Source organism: Arachis duranensis, chromosome 8 (genome assembly GCF_000817695.3).
Source record: "Arachis duranensis cultivar V14167 chromosome 8, aradu.V14167.gnm2.J7QH, whole genome shotgun sequence".
Lineage (NCBI taxonomy): Eukaryota > Viridiplantae > Streptophyta > Magnoliopsida > Fabales > Fabaceae > Arachis > Arachis duranensis.
This window is the reverse complement of record NC_029779.3, coordinates 9181273-9194684: the sequence shown is the minus strand read 5'-3', so window position 1 is coordinate 9194684 and position 13412 is coordinate 9181273. Positions and strand designations below refer to the sequence as shown.

At 37.0% G+C, this 13412-nt stretch overlaps 2 protein-coding genes across 2 annotated transcripts; both read right to left on the bottom strand.

Annotated features, from left to right (window-relative positions):
• Nucleotides 1–4540: 4540 nt before the first annotated feature.
• Nucleotides 4541–5879, bottom strand: LOC107460625 (uncharacterized). Its single transcript, XM_016079016.3, has one exon. It carries the CDS (start codon nucleotides 5798–5800, stop codon nucleotides 4802–4804), a length of 999 nt encoding a protein of 332 aa, XP_015934502.1. The 5' UTR covers nucleotides 5801–5879; the 3' UTR covers nucleotides 4541–4801.
• Nucleotides 5880–8062: 2183 nt separating this feature from the next.
• On the bottom strand, nucleotides 8063–9187 carry LOC107460646 (basic blue protein). The gene is made up of 2 exons (XM_016079037.3): nucleotides 8881–9187; nucleotides 8063–8781 (listed from the first exon to the last, which is right to left on the bottom strand). Exons 1-2 carry the CDS (start codon nucleotides 9065–9067, stop codon nucleotides 8582–8584), a joined length of 387 nt encoding a protein of 128 aa, XP_015934523.1. The 5' UTR covers nucleotides 9068–9187; the 3' UTR covers nucleotides 8063–8581.
• Nucleotides 9188–13412: the final 4225 nt, after the last annotated feature.

Genomic DNA, 13412 nt, shown 5'->3' with positions numbered 1-13412 from the left:
AGTACTTATCCAAAGTCAAGGAACTAACTGCTGAGTTCGACAAAGTGACCAGCTGGCACATTCCCAAAGAACCGAAAGTGAGGGCCGACCTACTTTCTAAACTGGTAAGTACCAAGTTTGTCCAGCAAACCGATCAATATCCAAGAAGTCATCAAGACATCGTCCGTCGTGGCCACAACTACGAAAATATCACCATATCGAATAAGCAATTCTGGACCTTTTCAATCCTTCGATACCTCACCAACGGTAGCCTACCCGAGGACTCGAAGTAGGCGAAGCGAGTAAAGTGAGAAGCTGTGAAGTATACCACAATAGCAAGGTAACGGTACAAACAGGGACTATCTCAACCCCTCTTCAAGTGTATAGAACCCGGCGACACGGATTACATACTTTGTGAGATTCACGAAGGATGCTGTGGCCACCATGTTAGGGGCAAAACCCTAGCCTAAAAGGTCATCCGAGCCGGGTACTTCTGCCCCACCATCGTCAGAGATTTCTTCCAATTGGTCAAAAGCTACAGGAAATGCCAAGTCCATGCCAACCTTCACCATGTAGCCCCCACCAACTCAGTATGATAATGGAAAATCGGCCTTTTGCAATGACATTAGTCCCCTCACCCCGGGAGAATGAAAGCTTACACCCAATTAGAAGGGCCCTACCGAGTCAAGTTCGTTATTGAAAAAGGATCCTACAAACTCAAATGACTCAACGGGACAGAGTTACTGAGGTCATGGAACGCAGCAAACATACGTCACTGTTACACACAAAGACATCCCGCCAACCTAATACCTTTAGCAAGATTAAGGTCATTTTGTTATTTTGTTATCTTTCTTTATTTTTCATTTTCCATTTATCATTATCTTTGTTTTGTCTATCATTTTCTCGGGCACCCTTCCCTACCCATGATGGGACGTTTTAATGAGACCCAACCCTTAAGAAAAGTCATTTCAACATTTCCTTTTTAAATACATTTCCTCACATTCTCATCAAACCAACAGATCGAACAAAATAAACAAACATCTATCCACAAAATAAACATAAGTATTTAAAAAGGTCCACCAGGAGACCCACTATTCATACACAAGCAAAATAGGCCACCAAAAGGCCACCAAAAGGCCAACCAAAGCAGTTTAAAGAGCTGAGAAAATAGTCTACAAACTTATCAAAAAAAAAGAAAATTGTTGCACAAAAGTAAAGTATAACGCCGAATAAACGACTTACAAACTTATCAAATAAAACAGAAAACATAAACAAACCACTTCGAGTCTGCGATCTGGCCATCCTTCATGGTCCGAAAAGCTCCCATCATGAACATGTCTACATCCGAAGCCAAAAACTAGACTTGAGCCTTAAAAACCTGGCTAGAAAACCAGCATTCCATTTCTTCAAGCTTTCCACCTCAGCCGTCGCTACTCCACCTCGAAAAGAGCACCAACAACAGCATTCTCGGCGTCAACAGCTAGCTTCTAGGCCCTAGCCACCTGAATTGACAGCTTGGTCTTCCGCCCTGACAACCTCAGGATCTTGGCACCCATATCCTCGGCATCCTTGGCCGCTTTTGCCCTGGTCACCTCAGCCGCCTCCAACTGCCCCTTCAAAATGCCCAGATCTACCTAAGCCTGCCGAAGCTTCCCATCTAGACGAAGAGTTTGAAAAAATGCAAGCTCAGCTTTCTAGATAATAACAGTAGATCGGAGAAGAGCACGGTAAACTGACTTGGCTTGACCCGAGAGATCACAATCCTTGAAAAACTCAGTAGTACCGGGCAGAAGATGACGGTCAATAAAACTGGGAACATCAAAAGACCTGTCCATTATACAAGGAGTAAACACTCCAGTGCTAACACCCTCATGATTACCCCCTTCAGGCCTCTTGCGCTTCCTGTCAGGCTCAAGAATTAGGATCTCCTGAAGATCGTCATCCCCGGCAACCCCTTTTTGAATGATCTCTTGCGAGACATTCTGGGAACTAGGGATGGAAGCTACCGGAGGCATCGATTGAGATGATCCTTCCACCCCTCCTTTTGGCTCTTGAATAAAAACCATCTTCAAGCGCTGCAAAGTTGTCAGTCCGTCAGCCTTCCCAACTACAAGAAAAGAAAAAAGAACAAAATAATAAGTTACGAGATCGGAAACAAATAAATAAGCAAACACAATAAACAGAAAGACCTACCAACATAAGACCTACTCGCCTCGGGATCCCCCATCACGTCGCAAAGATTTAGAAGCCGATCACCGAACAGCACCGACAAAAACGTCGGCAATTTTCTTATTTTTGGGAGACAACCCCTCATAGGTCACTCTTGTCATATAAGAAGCCCAGTCCCGAAATTCCAATACGGGCAAATCCAGCGTTCCCCCACTGGCGAAAGCCTAAAAAGGTGACAGCCCTTGACAGGACAATCCTAGAATTACTCCGCCTTGAAGCAATGAAATAAATCTTCAAACAAGTCAAAGAGTCAGCTGTTCGTCTAGGCTCAGAAGGAGATATACCCCTTCTGGTGTTTCTCCTCCTTGTGCGGAATGGTGCACAAGAAGAAAAATAAGAAGACCTCGATCCAGGCCGATATCTCCAAAAAATCGCACACCAGCTCAAAGGTCCGAATAGTTGCCCAGCTATTCAGATGTAGCTAAAACGGCGGAGCGAAAACCTGGTTTAGGAGAGCCATCTAGAATTCAGAAAAAGGCAACCGAACACTAACTTGGTAAACAAGGGTTTGTGCACCCAAATCCAGTCTGGGACACGAGGGGAATGCAAATTTAGGTGGCAAAACCTCTCGTTCTCATTAGCGAGTACCAAATCTTACCACCCTGTCTCTTCACCACCTCCCAACACAGCCCCTTCGTCCCGAAGCCTTTGGAGAGAAGATAGGACCTGGGTTCCCCTGAACCGCATCATACCTATATCCAAATAGGTGCACCACTGTCAGCTCACTACTCAGAAACGCAAACATACAGGGAATTCTTATTTATACTAAAACCACAATCAAAACAAAACCTCTAAACCCCTTAAAACTACACCAAAGGCAATATCCCAATCAATATTTCCCATCACTAAACACAGGAGCATGCAAAAATGCAAAAACAATAAACAAAACAAAAATGCAGAAGCAAAATAAACGATCAGAGTGACAAAAAATACCAACCTGGTTCTTAGAGAGCGAGCGATAGAAATGAAGCAACAACGCGCAAGGAGACACAACACTACAAGCCCACCGAACGTTCAGCAAACCCAAACAAAACATAACACTAGAAAACTTTGTAGAAAGCATTTATAAGAAAGTTAAAGAGCAAAAAAGGAGAAGAAACGGTTACAATGAGAATAAATAAACCCCTCCTAACGTTTCAAAAAGAAAATGCGAAAGGACTGAGGCAAAAGGAAAAAACGACGAAACCTCTCTCCCCCACTAAGCGTCATTATGACGCCTTGGAAAATGCAGCAGATGAAATCCCTTTAGAAGAAACGCGACCGCCCAGCAACTTGAACACACGCGGACCCCTGATCTTGGCAAAAAATCACAGGACCTCATCACCCCATTTCCGGTGACACAGGAAAAACTTTCGGACATAACAAGTCGTCCCCAAAATGGTTGAATGCACGGCCCTGTTTTTCGATCTTAACAATAGAACCTGGACGATACTCCACCGCCCATGCCAGGCTCATGGCCACTTGGGCTTCCAAACCGCACGGCAAAGCAAAATCTTCCAAACTGCACGGCAAAGCAAACTTTTCCAGGCGATGAGACCGAGCAATGCTCACTATCTTGTTCCAGGGACAACTGTTTCGGATCCGGTCTTCGGATATTTCCTATCGGAGCAGTTACGATCCGATTATTCGGGCTCAGGCCACCACTGTGGCTCAAATCGGTCTGCTAACCATAAACCCCTAACCAATATTCAAATTCAAACACTTTTTTTTATCTTAGCCAATAAAATGAGATAATACAACAACTTTAAACTATATAAAAGGAGTCGATGACTTCCCCATATACGTTACATATTTCTAATCCTGACGTATATCTCTTATATCCTTTCTGATTTAAATGTCAAAATATCTGCAAGTATCATTCTCTGTCGTCCCAAGAATCCCAAGACTAACAAATTTTTAATCCATCTCACAACTCATACCAGCGAAATCTAGTACAAGATTGACCTTTTCTGTCTTTTATTTCTTTAAATTCTTGTACAAAGCATTGTAATGTTGTAGTTACGGTGTTGTGTAATATTAATATATTATAGATTATTATATATTAAAATCACGATAATAGCTAATTTTTAGTGATAGTTTATTATATGATCTCTTAATACAGGACTGCATTGTTAGTTTGAATTTTACTTTAATTTAAATACAAAAAACTTTAATTATAATCATCTATATTTATAACTTTATTATATATATCATATTTATCTATACTTATTATCTAACCACTCATTTTAAGTCTTTATAAAACTTTCTTGCATGACAAATTAATTCAGTATTTTGTTTTAACTTCGTCATGACCTTTATTTCAATTTCGAACAATCAAAAGAAGAAATGAAAATACACAAATAATGGTGGGTCCAACTTTATTGGGTCAAAATAGAGAAACTCTCATTTTTGTACATTGAAAAAGTCCACATAAAGACAGATGACATAAACAATGAAAGCAACGATTATCTTTGTATATTGTATTATTGTATATTTCTGATATATACTAGCTAGTTGCATATTACATTCAAATAACATTTCTCTTAAAAGTACAGAAAAAAAACTATATTATTAGTTAGAGCAAAAATAAAATATCTTTCTGCTACCAGAATAATCAAACTTGATACTGTTCAAGCTGAACATTTTTGGCGGTCAAAGGCTCATACTCGCCAAGATAAACTTCCAAATGATCCGACAAGGCCGACTTATCAATATTCTGGTGGTGATAAGATTTGCAAACAAAATAAAGCACTGTTTGGATCACAAGTCCAAACAAGAACAAATGTGAAAGCAACAAGAAACATAGCAACCCATAAGCCGTTCTATCCAAAGAACTCACCCTCCATCCATGCACAACAAAATTCTTGAACAAAAACTGTACCAAGAAAAACGATATATTAAGCATCAAGAATATGATCACTGACAACCACATCTTCCCCTTGATCAAATCCTTGCTCTTCTTCATCGCTTGGAATCCGTAAGATTCTTCCAACACCGAAACAACGCTGGCTAGCTGCCAAACCACCGTAAGATACAGAAAGCCAATCAAAAAAATCAAGCCTACAATGATGAAGATGGCAACGGTGCCGTCGCCGGGACCCAATAATAGCAAGAGAATTATAATGACAAGGGCTGTGGCGAAGTTGTAGAGGAAGAAAACGGAGAAGGCGCATAGGAAAGTTACCATGAGCCTCTTCCAAACCTTTGGAACGACGCTCATGACTTTCTTGAAGGTGACTTCTCTTGAAGTGTAGATGGAAGCTACGGTGTAGACGACGGCGGAGGTGGAGAGGAGAGAGAAGATGAGTAGAAAAGTGAAGTATACGATCTTGAAGAGGAAGAAGGTAACCCATTCTGAAGAAACCATGTCGGAGAGCTTATTGTATTGAGGTGTGCCTTGTGGAGTTTCGATCATTTCTTGGGAGTTGTGCATGATTTTCCTGAAGAGGACATCGGAGATTTCTATGTGGATTAGGAAGATGAAGGAGAGAGGAAGGATTAGGGATAAGGTGATCTTCGTGAAGATCTTTCTCCATGCGATTATCATCTTGTATGATTCCTTGTAGATCCCAAAGAGACCAAGGAACTGCATCTCTTCTTGTTCTTTGTCCATGGCTATGGCTACAGAGAATTGGATTGACGAAGAAGCTAAGAGAATATATGGGCTTCAAAAAGAAGAATAATAATATTCATAACAAGAGAACGTGCCAATTGGTGCTATATATATATCGAGAAAGTATAGGGAGCCAATGACTTAAGCTTACAATGTGTAAAATGAAGGTTTAGAAAGTATTAGAGATATGATTATTAATGTTACATTTTATTCATAAACTAAAGATTTAGCCAATTGTACACATTGTACGTTTAGGCCATTGGCTCCCTAACACTACTCATATATATCATATATTATATAATCGATGACAATTAAATTATTATTATTGTTATTATAGTGGGTTTGGTTTGGTCAATTATTCCCCCCACAATACGTTTGAAATGATGAATATATATTATGTGTGTTAGTTTTTAATAGTGCCAATTTATTTATTTGGTTATTGACTTTTTTAATTTTTATTTAGTAATTAATATTCTATATATAGCTATCCGGTTTATAAATGAAAAATTTATAAAGAATTTTTATACTTAAAAAAAATGATATACATTCTCAAAAGTTTGTGTTGATTATTGTGGTGAAGCTGCATAGAAATTTCCGATTTGTTGAAATGAAAAACAAAGGATAGGGTTTTTGCTTAAAAAGAAGGAGAAGACCAAGTCGTCTGGTGTTGTTTAATGCTATGCGCGGACGCACAAGATTTTTGTGCGCTCTCTCTTTGGAGTCAAACCTTGACTTTATTTGGTTTTCTCGTCCACATGTTTTCAGGCTTCGTTCGGCCTTCTTTGAATTTTCTCTAACCCCAATCTATTGGCTGACTTGGGATTTGGGAAATAAAAATTTAATATACTCCCTTCATTGCGTATGAAATTTGTATGGATCAAAACTCTGGAAGGATTAATTAATTAATCTATTATCCTATTTTTAACTTCGAAGGACAAATTTATGATTTTAAATTTTTGAATGATCACTTGTCCTGCTGCCTATTATATTAGTTAGGAACTAGATTAAGAGTTTATTATTATTAGAGTATAGCATCGCATGAGATGTGGTCTTTTTAGTCTTTATAAGAGCTTGATTAACTCCACTTATATTATTTAACTTGTTGGCTTGAATTAAATGCATTCAATAATAAATAATATGGTGTTGTTTCTAATTTTTTATTTTTTCGTGCTGAGGTATAATATGTTTTATTTTTTTTGTCAATAGGTATAATACGGTTTATCTTGTGATTCTTTTGTTTCATGGGAGCCCAACGCATTCAATTTTCTTTTTCTATGCCCTTTCACATTTTTTGTTTTTTGGGTCACCACATTATTCCTAGTCATGCTTCAATAAAATAAGGTAGTAATTTGGGCCTTTCAGGTCCGATAATAAGAGAATTTGTTATACACTGCTGGCTATTGGCTAATGATCCAACTTACTAAATTAAAATACAAAGACAGGGAAAAAAAAAAAAAGACACACAATGCCTCAATTATTGCACTAGTTTACACTGTATACCAACTTCTTCCTTATATATACACAAAAAAATAATAGAAGATCATTAAAATTTTATTATTTTTGACCATTATGTAACCAGTAATAATTTATACCTGTATTTACAAATATTTGCACACAAGAATCAATACAAATTATATTATATTCATATTTATTAAAATTTACACACATAAATTAATATAAGTTATATTTGTATTTTGTAGAGTTTACACACAATTTTGTGCTAGCACTTGATAGTAATAATTTATATTCATATTTAAAAATATTTGTACACAAAAAACATATAATTTATACTTATATTTTATAAAAGTTTGTATATATAAATTGATATAATTTACATTCATATTTTTTAGAATTTACATATGTAAATAATAATTTAATATTATGATGGCTAAATGATAGCTAAAATTATAGAAAAAAAACTGATAGTCACATAGAATTTTTTATACACTAATTTATTGGTAACAATAAATTTTTAAATGGAATTTTAATCAATAACAAATGAGCTATTGACATGTTGAGATGAAAAAAATATAATATAATATAATATAATATATTTTTTTGTAATTTTGCTTCTTGTTATACTAGAGTATAGATATTAGTCTAGATTGGATGGTTCATATCTTTATGTTGAATCTGGAAATCTGGATACTATAAATAAAATAAAATAAAATAAAATAATGTAGCTATCTTAATTGATACTCACGTATAATTGCGATGAGGCCAAAAAGTAACAAACATAGAAGTGAGAGAGATACACAGAACTAGAAAGTTGGCAACAGACTTCCATAATTTCACAGATCACAATGTGCACAGATAAGATAAAATCATAAAATTCATACCATATAGTCCAAGAACAGCCCGTGACTAATGGACCATCCCTGCTTCTTTTCTTATCACACATATCTCACTCCACACAAATACAAATCTAGTAGGGCAACTTCACTAATTATTAATTAATAAAAAAAACTTAATATTTATATGCATTTATTTTTATATAAAATTAATAATTAAAAATTATTAAATAATTTGACAAAATCAAATTATTATATAATAATTTTTAACCATTAATTTCACATAAAAATAATTGCATATAAATTTTTATTATAACTAATTTTTTTAGTATAATATAATAGCATACTTCTAATTCACACGTCAAAAATAATAAATTCTGATCGGATTTTGGCATCTCTTAATTTATTATCAACATGCAATGATGACGCTAATAAGCATACATTAATTAATTAACATCACTTGTAGTCATGCTACTAGTGGCCATCCCATTCAAGCTGCATTGATGGCAATTTTCATGCCAGATTCACAGTGACCAGGGACGTTACATATGAAGTAATTTGCACCTCTTGCGATCTTGATTTGGTCCTTCCCTGATCTGAACACTCTTGCACCTCTTGGGGTCCTGCAACTGCTGTATCCAATTCTATCCACAGCAACCACGTTGTGTGTGCTTGAATCATAGTTGAAAACTGCAACATTAACATAATCTCAGTAAAAATGTATGTGATCTAAGAATATACTAAAAATTATGCGCAACACATAATAAAAAGGTAGCTAATTAAAGTTACCTAGCACGTCACCAGCTCTAAAGTTTTTTCCATTGGGCCAAGAATTTTTGTTGAAGGACCATCCACCAGGTCCTCCAACAGTGTAAGTGGCTGCATTTGAAGGTTTCACTAGAAACAGCAGACACATAAGAGGGATCAAGGTGGCCATAACCATAAGTAAAGATGCACTGCCTCTTCCCTTAGACATTTTTGTATGTACTCTCCAAAGTGATGCAGATCTTGGCTATAATTAACAATATAAGTAGCACACTGAAGGTGAAAGATTCTTTGTGTGTTTTTGTAAGGTTGAAAAGCTTAGTTTCCCTTTGGTCTTTTTATAAGGGTGGTTGACTCATGATGCATATAAAAGATGGAATGTAAGGACAAAATAAATAAAAGCAGAGACTTATTGTCAGTGACTTAACTTTTATTTTAATAATTCCTTAATTAACTACTAGATAATATACTACATTATAACCGTCACTTTTAATAATTTTTTTAATGAGTTTAATTTTGATATACTGTAAAATATTTTATACAATCGTACAATTATATTCATTTTTTGGATGGTCATTTAGACAGTTAATATAAAAGATAATTATTTTTATTGATGTGATTTTACATAATTAGATACACGTGTAAAATTATTATTTTCTTTTATATTAAATGGGGCCTAAAACCTACACGTGTAAAATTATTTTATACTAACAGTTAATAGTATATCAAAATTAAATTTTTTGTTAATTAATAACAAAATTTAGACTATGATTCAGACTGTTCCTACCCTGACCCAACGCTATGGCCCAGGTCCAAATACGCCAAAAGGCCCAATCCAAAGATTGGCCTTCGTTATTCACCGACCTCTTCAAAAGAGGTCGGACTCAACACAGACTTCTTTCCAAAGAAGTCGGGCTCAAGAGATAGCTGGCAGGTAACACTTATTCAAATAAGTAACTGCCCCTGAAATCTCTCAACCCACTTCTAGAAGACATATCTCAACAATCCCTAGATAAAGGGCAGGTCCAAATACACCAAAAGGCCCAATCTAAAGATTGGCCTTCGTTATTCACCGACCTCTTTAGAAGAGGTTGGACTCAACACAGACTTCTTTCCAAAGAAGTCGGGCTCAAGAGATAGCTGGCAGATAACACTTATTCAAATAAGTAACTGCCCCTAAAATCTCTCAACCCACTTCTAGAAGCCATATCCCAACAATTCCTAGATAAAAGGGACGATTATCCGCCTAAAAAGGTGGCACTACTCCAACGGTGGTTATTGGATCACCACTATAAATATCCTGACACTCCTCAGGTATCTCTAAGTTCCAATACATTCTAAACCTGCTTAACCCCATGCTGACTTAGGCATCGGAGTGTCTTTGCAGGTACCACCCCCCATCTCTTGGAACACACAACTCGGAGGCGGCTCCCAGACGTAAACCAAGTCGGAGACCACACTCCTCCAGCGCTTGGGCCTCAGACAAACCCAATCACCGTCCGGTTCTAGGTTAGCCCCGGAACATTGGCGCCGTTGCCGGGGACCTGGAGCTCAACTCTTGATAATGGCGGATGATCAATAACATAGTCAGACAACCACTCGACATGAATAAGATGCAAGCATGTTAAAAAGAAGCTGGAATACAGTTTCTATGGATACCAGAAATCCCGTAAAAACTTCTCCCAATGGGCAGAGGATATCAAATAGGGATGATGATTTTACTTCTACAGTTAAATTGGATTAAAAGAGAAGAAAGCACCGTCCCAAGGCCATTGTAGAAAGCAAACCAAGATGAACTCGAAAGCCAATTGAATAAAAGAATTTTCAATTCAGAAAATTCAATTGGCAAAAGAAGTTACGTGAAAAAAAAAGAGAGGAAAAGGGAACGTGACTAATCCCAACCTCTTCGTGAAATAAGATGGACAATGACATCTGTGCCAACTTACAATCTCGGAAAAATCCATGATACCCACTCATGAAATGGAACAGTTGCATGTTCCAAATACACAGCATCAGCCAATTTGAATGCAACCCAATCCGACAACGGAGCGATGAATCCAGTTTTTTCTTCAGTGGATTCACCTGTCAATTACAATAGTGAATAACACAAAGAATTCTCATGGTACATCTTTCGTTGGTTGCTCACAAATTACATCACTGCCAATGAATATGGAAAGAAATATTCCTGTGGTAGAATTTAATGTTGTTTGCACACCAATAAAGATGGATGTCTTCCAGGAAGAAAACTGGAATCCGATCCAAATAAAAAAAGAAAGTCGGGGTGACAAAGGCCCAATCTTCATTGGAGGGAATGATGGTCAGACTCTTCTTCAAAGGTCGGATGAGCTGGGAGCTCACAAAGAAAATCCGACCTCTTTTAGAGAGCTCATGAAGAAAGTCCGACCTCTTTTAAAGGTTAGACTCTACAATGAGGTCTAAAACCTCATTGCTCAGAAGAATCCGACCTCTTTAGATCCGACAAGGAAAAAATCCGACCTCGTTTTGGAGTCTGTAAAAATCTGACCTCTTTCATGATCAACTCTACAATGAGGTCAAAAACCTCAAAGAATATCAGAAAGAGATTCCGACTTCTTTTAAAGATCAGAGTCTACAATGAGGTCGAAAACCTCCAAGCTTAGAAAGAAAGTCCGACCTCTTTCCAAACTTAGAAAGAAAAATCCGACCTCTTCTAAAGATCCAAGCTTATGAAGATAATTTGACCTCCTCTGAGGATTCAAGTCTACAAATAAAAATCCGACTTCCTTTAAGAGCTTACAAAGAAAAGTCCGACTTCTTTCTTGAGGTACAACTTCATCCCAAGCATAAATGGCCATGAGAAGGTCATACGAAGAAATTTCTCAACTGACAACCTCGTCTTGATCCAAAATGACATCGGACCAAAAGCGGACGAAGAAAAGCCAACACCAAAATGAAAAGATCCAACAAAGTCACTTAAGACTTGAAAAAGAACTACTACAACATACTCAACTTATTCGAAAACAATCTACCTAGATTGTGCCATGTTTACAACAAAAGGATACTACAGCTAGAAAGCGCACCTTACTCCTTAATGCACACTTTTTCTGACTTGAAGTGATGAGATCCAAAGTGGCGTAAGAAGTTATAAATGCAAATCGTGGTCTGACCTCATTAAGCCACTTGTACTAAATCAAACTGGCAAGGGGCAAAGCCTAAAACGAATTGCACAAATAACTTAAGGACAACGGGATCATAATCAAACATCAATACGAAAACGTGATCATAATCAAACATCAACACGAAGAGGATGTAAACCCGACGTCACAATAATTTGTTTAAAACAAATTGAGAAAGGATGGCGATTTATAAGAATGCCTCCTCAAGCCAAGAGATAAGTATCCGACCTTACTAAGTTGACACAACAAGTATAAAACAAGTTATCCGACCTCCCAAAAAGAGAGTCCAAAATAACTTGTAAAAGTCACATAGCAACAAATAGTAAGATTCAAGAACGGCATGACTGAATACTCGAGTCCGACTTTATAAAGCTCGACCTCGAGTAGGGGGCACTGGCTTATCATGAAAGCTAAGTCCAAAATTATTAAAAACTAAAGACAACATTTTACAATGATGCTAGAGCACGAAAGAAGAACGTGACCCCCTTCCAGAAAAAAAGGTGATGAACTACCCAGGTTGCGACACACCTCTAACACAAGGAGATAATACAATTTCTTATGGGGATTGATTTTCTACAATTAAAACACACCAATTGAAGCTCGATAAACTGCAAAAATCACGGGTCGATCCTATAGAAATCGCCTGGATGAAGCGACGAGGAACCAATTGGTGGAAAGAAGTTACACCTCGAAACAGCTCGAACCAAACGAGTTGAAAAAGTTGTGTTTAGAACAAGTCGCAAAAGTAACTTAACTAAATATGCCCCTCGAGGCATAAATACGATTAACAACTCGACCCACACGAGTAACAAATGAATCGTACAAAATTTCAAATCCACGATATCATCTCTACAAGTTCCAAAAACAAACGACCTAGTCGTATAAAATGGAACAATTTCACAAAGACAAGTTGTCCAAAGAAAACTTGTTCTAGCATTCACAACAACATAAGGACAACTCGGATTAAACGAGTTGTGCCAATCAACCATATTTTTAACGAAATTGTGTTAAACACAAGTCGTGTCTATCTAAAAGCAAAACTTTAAAAGTGATTTGTATAAAAACAAATCATTAAAGTAAAGCATTAAAAAGTGATTTGTATCAAAATAAATCACTAAAGTAAAATCAAAACAAAAGTCCTTCAACCAAACGACTCATACAAAAACGAGTTGGAAAAGAAAAAAAAAGGATTGTAAACGAATTGTATCATACACAAGGATAACAACCTTGTAAAAAATTAGAAAGGGGAGGGAATAAGTATATAATTCCTTCACCTAAGGCGCCAATTTATGCTCGACAAAGCGCAAAAATCACGAGCTGGCCTTTTCAATGGTCGCTCGGATAAAGCAACTAGGTATAAATTGGTGTCCAATGGTTATAATACGGCTTGATGATTTAAAA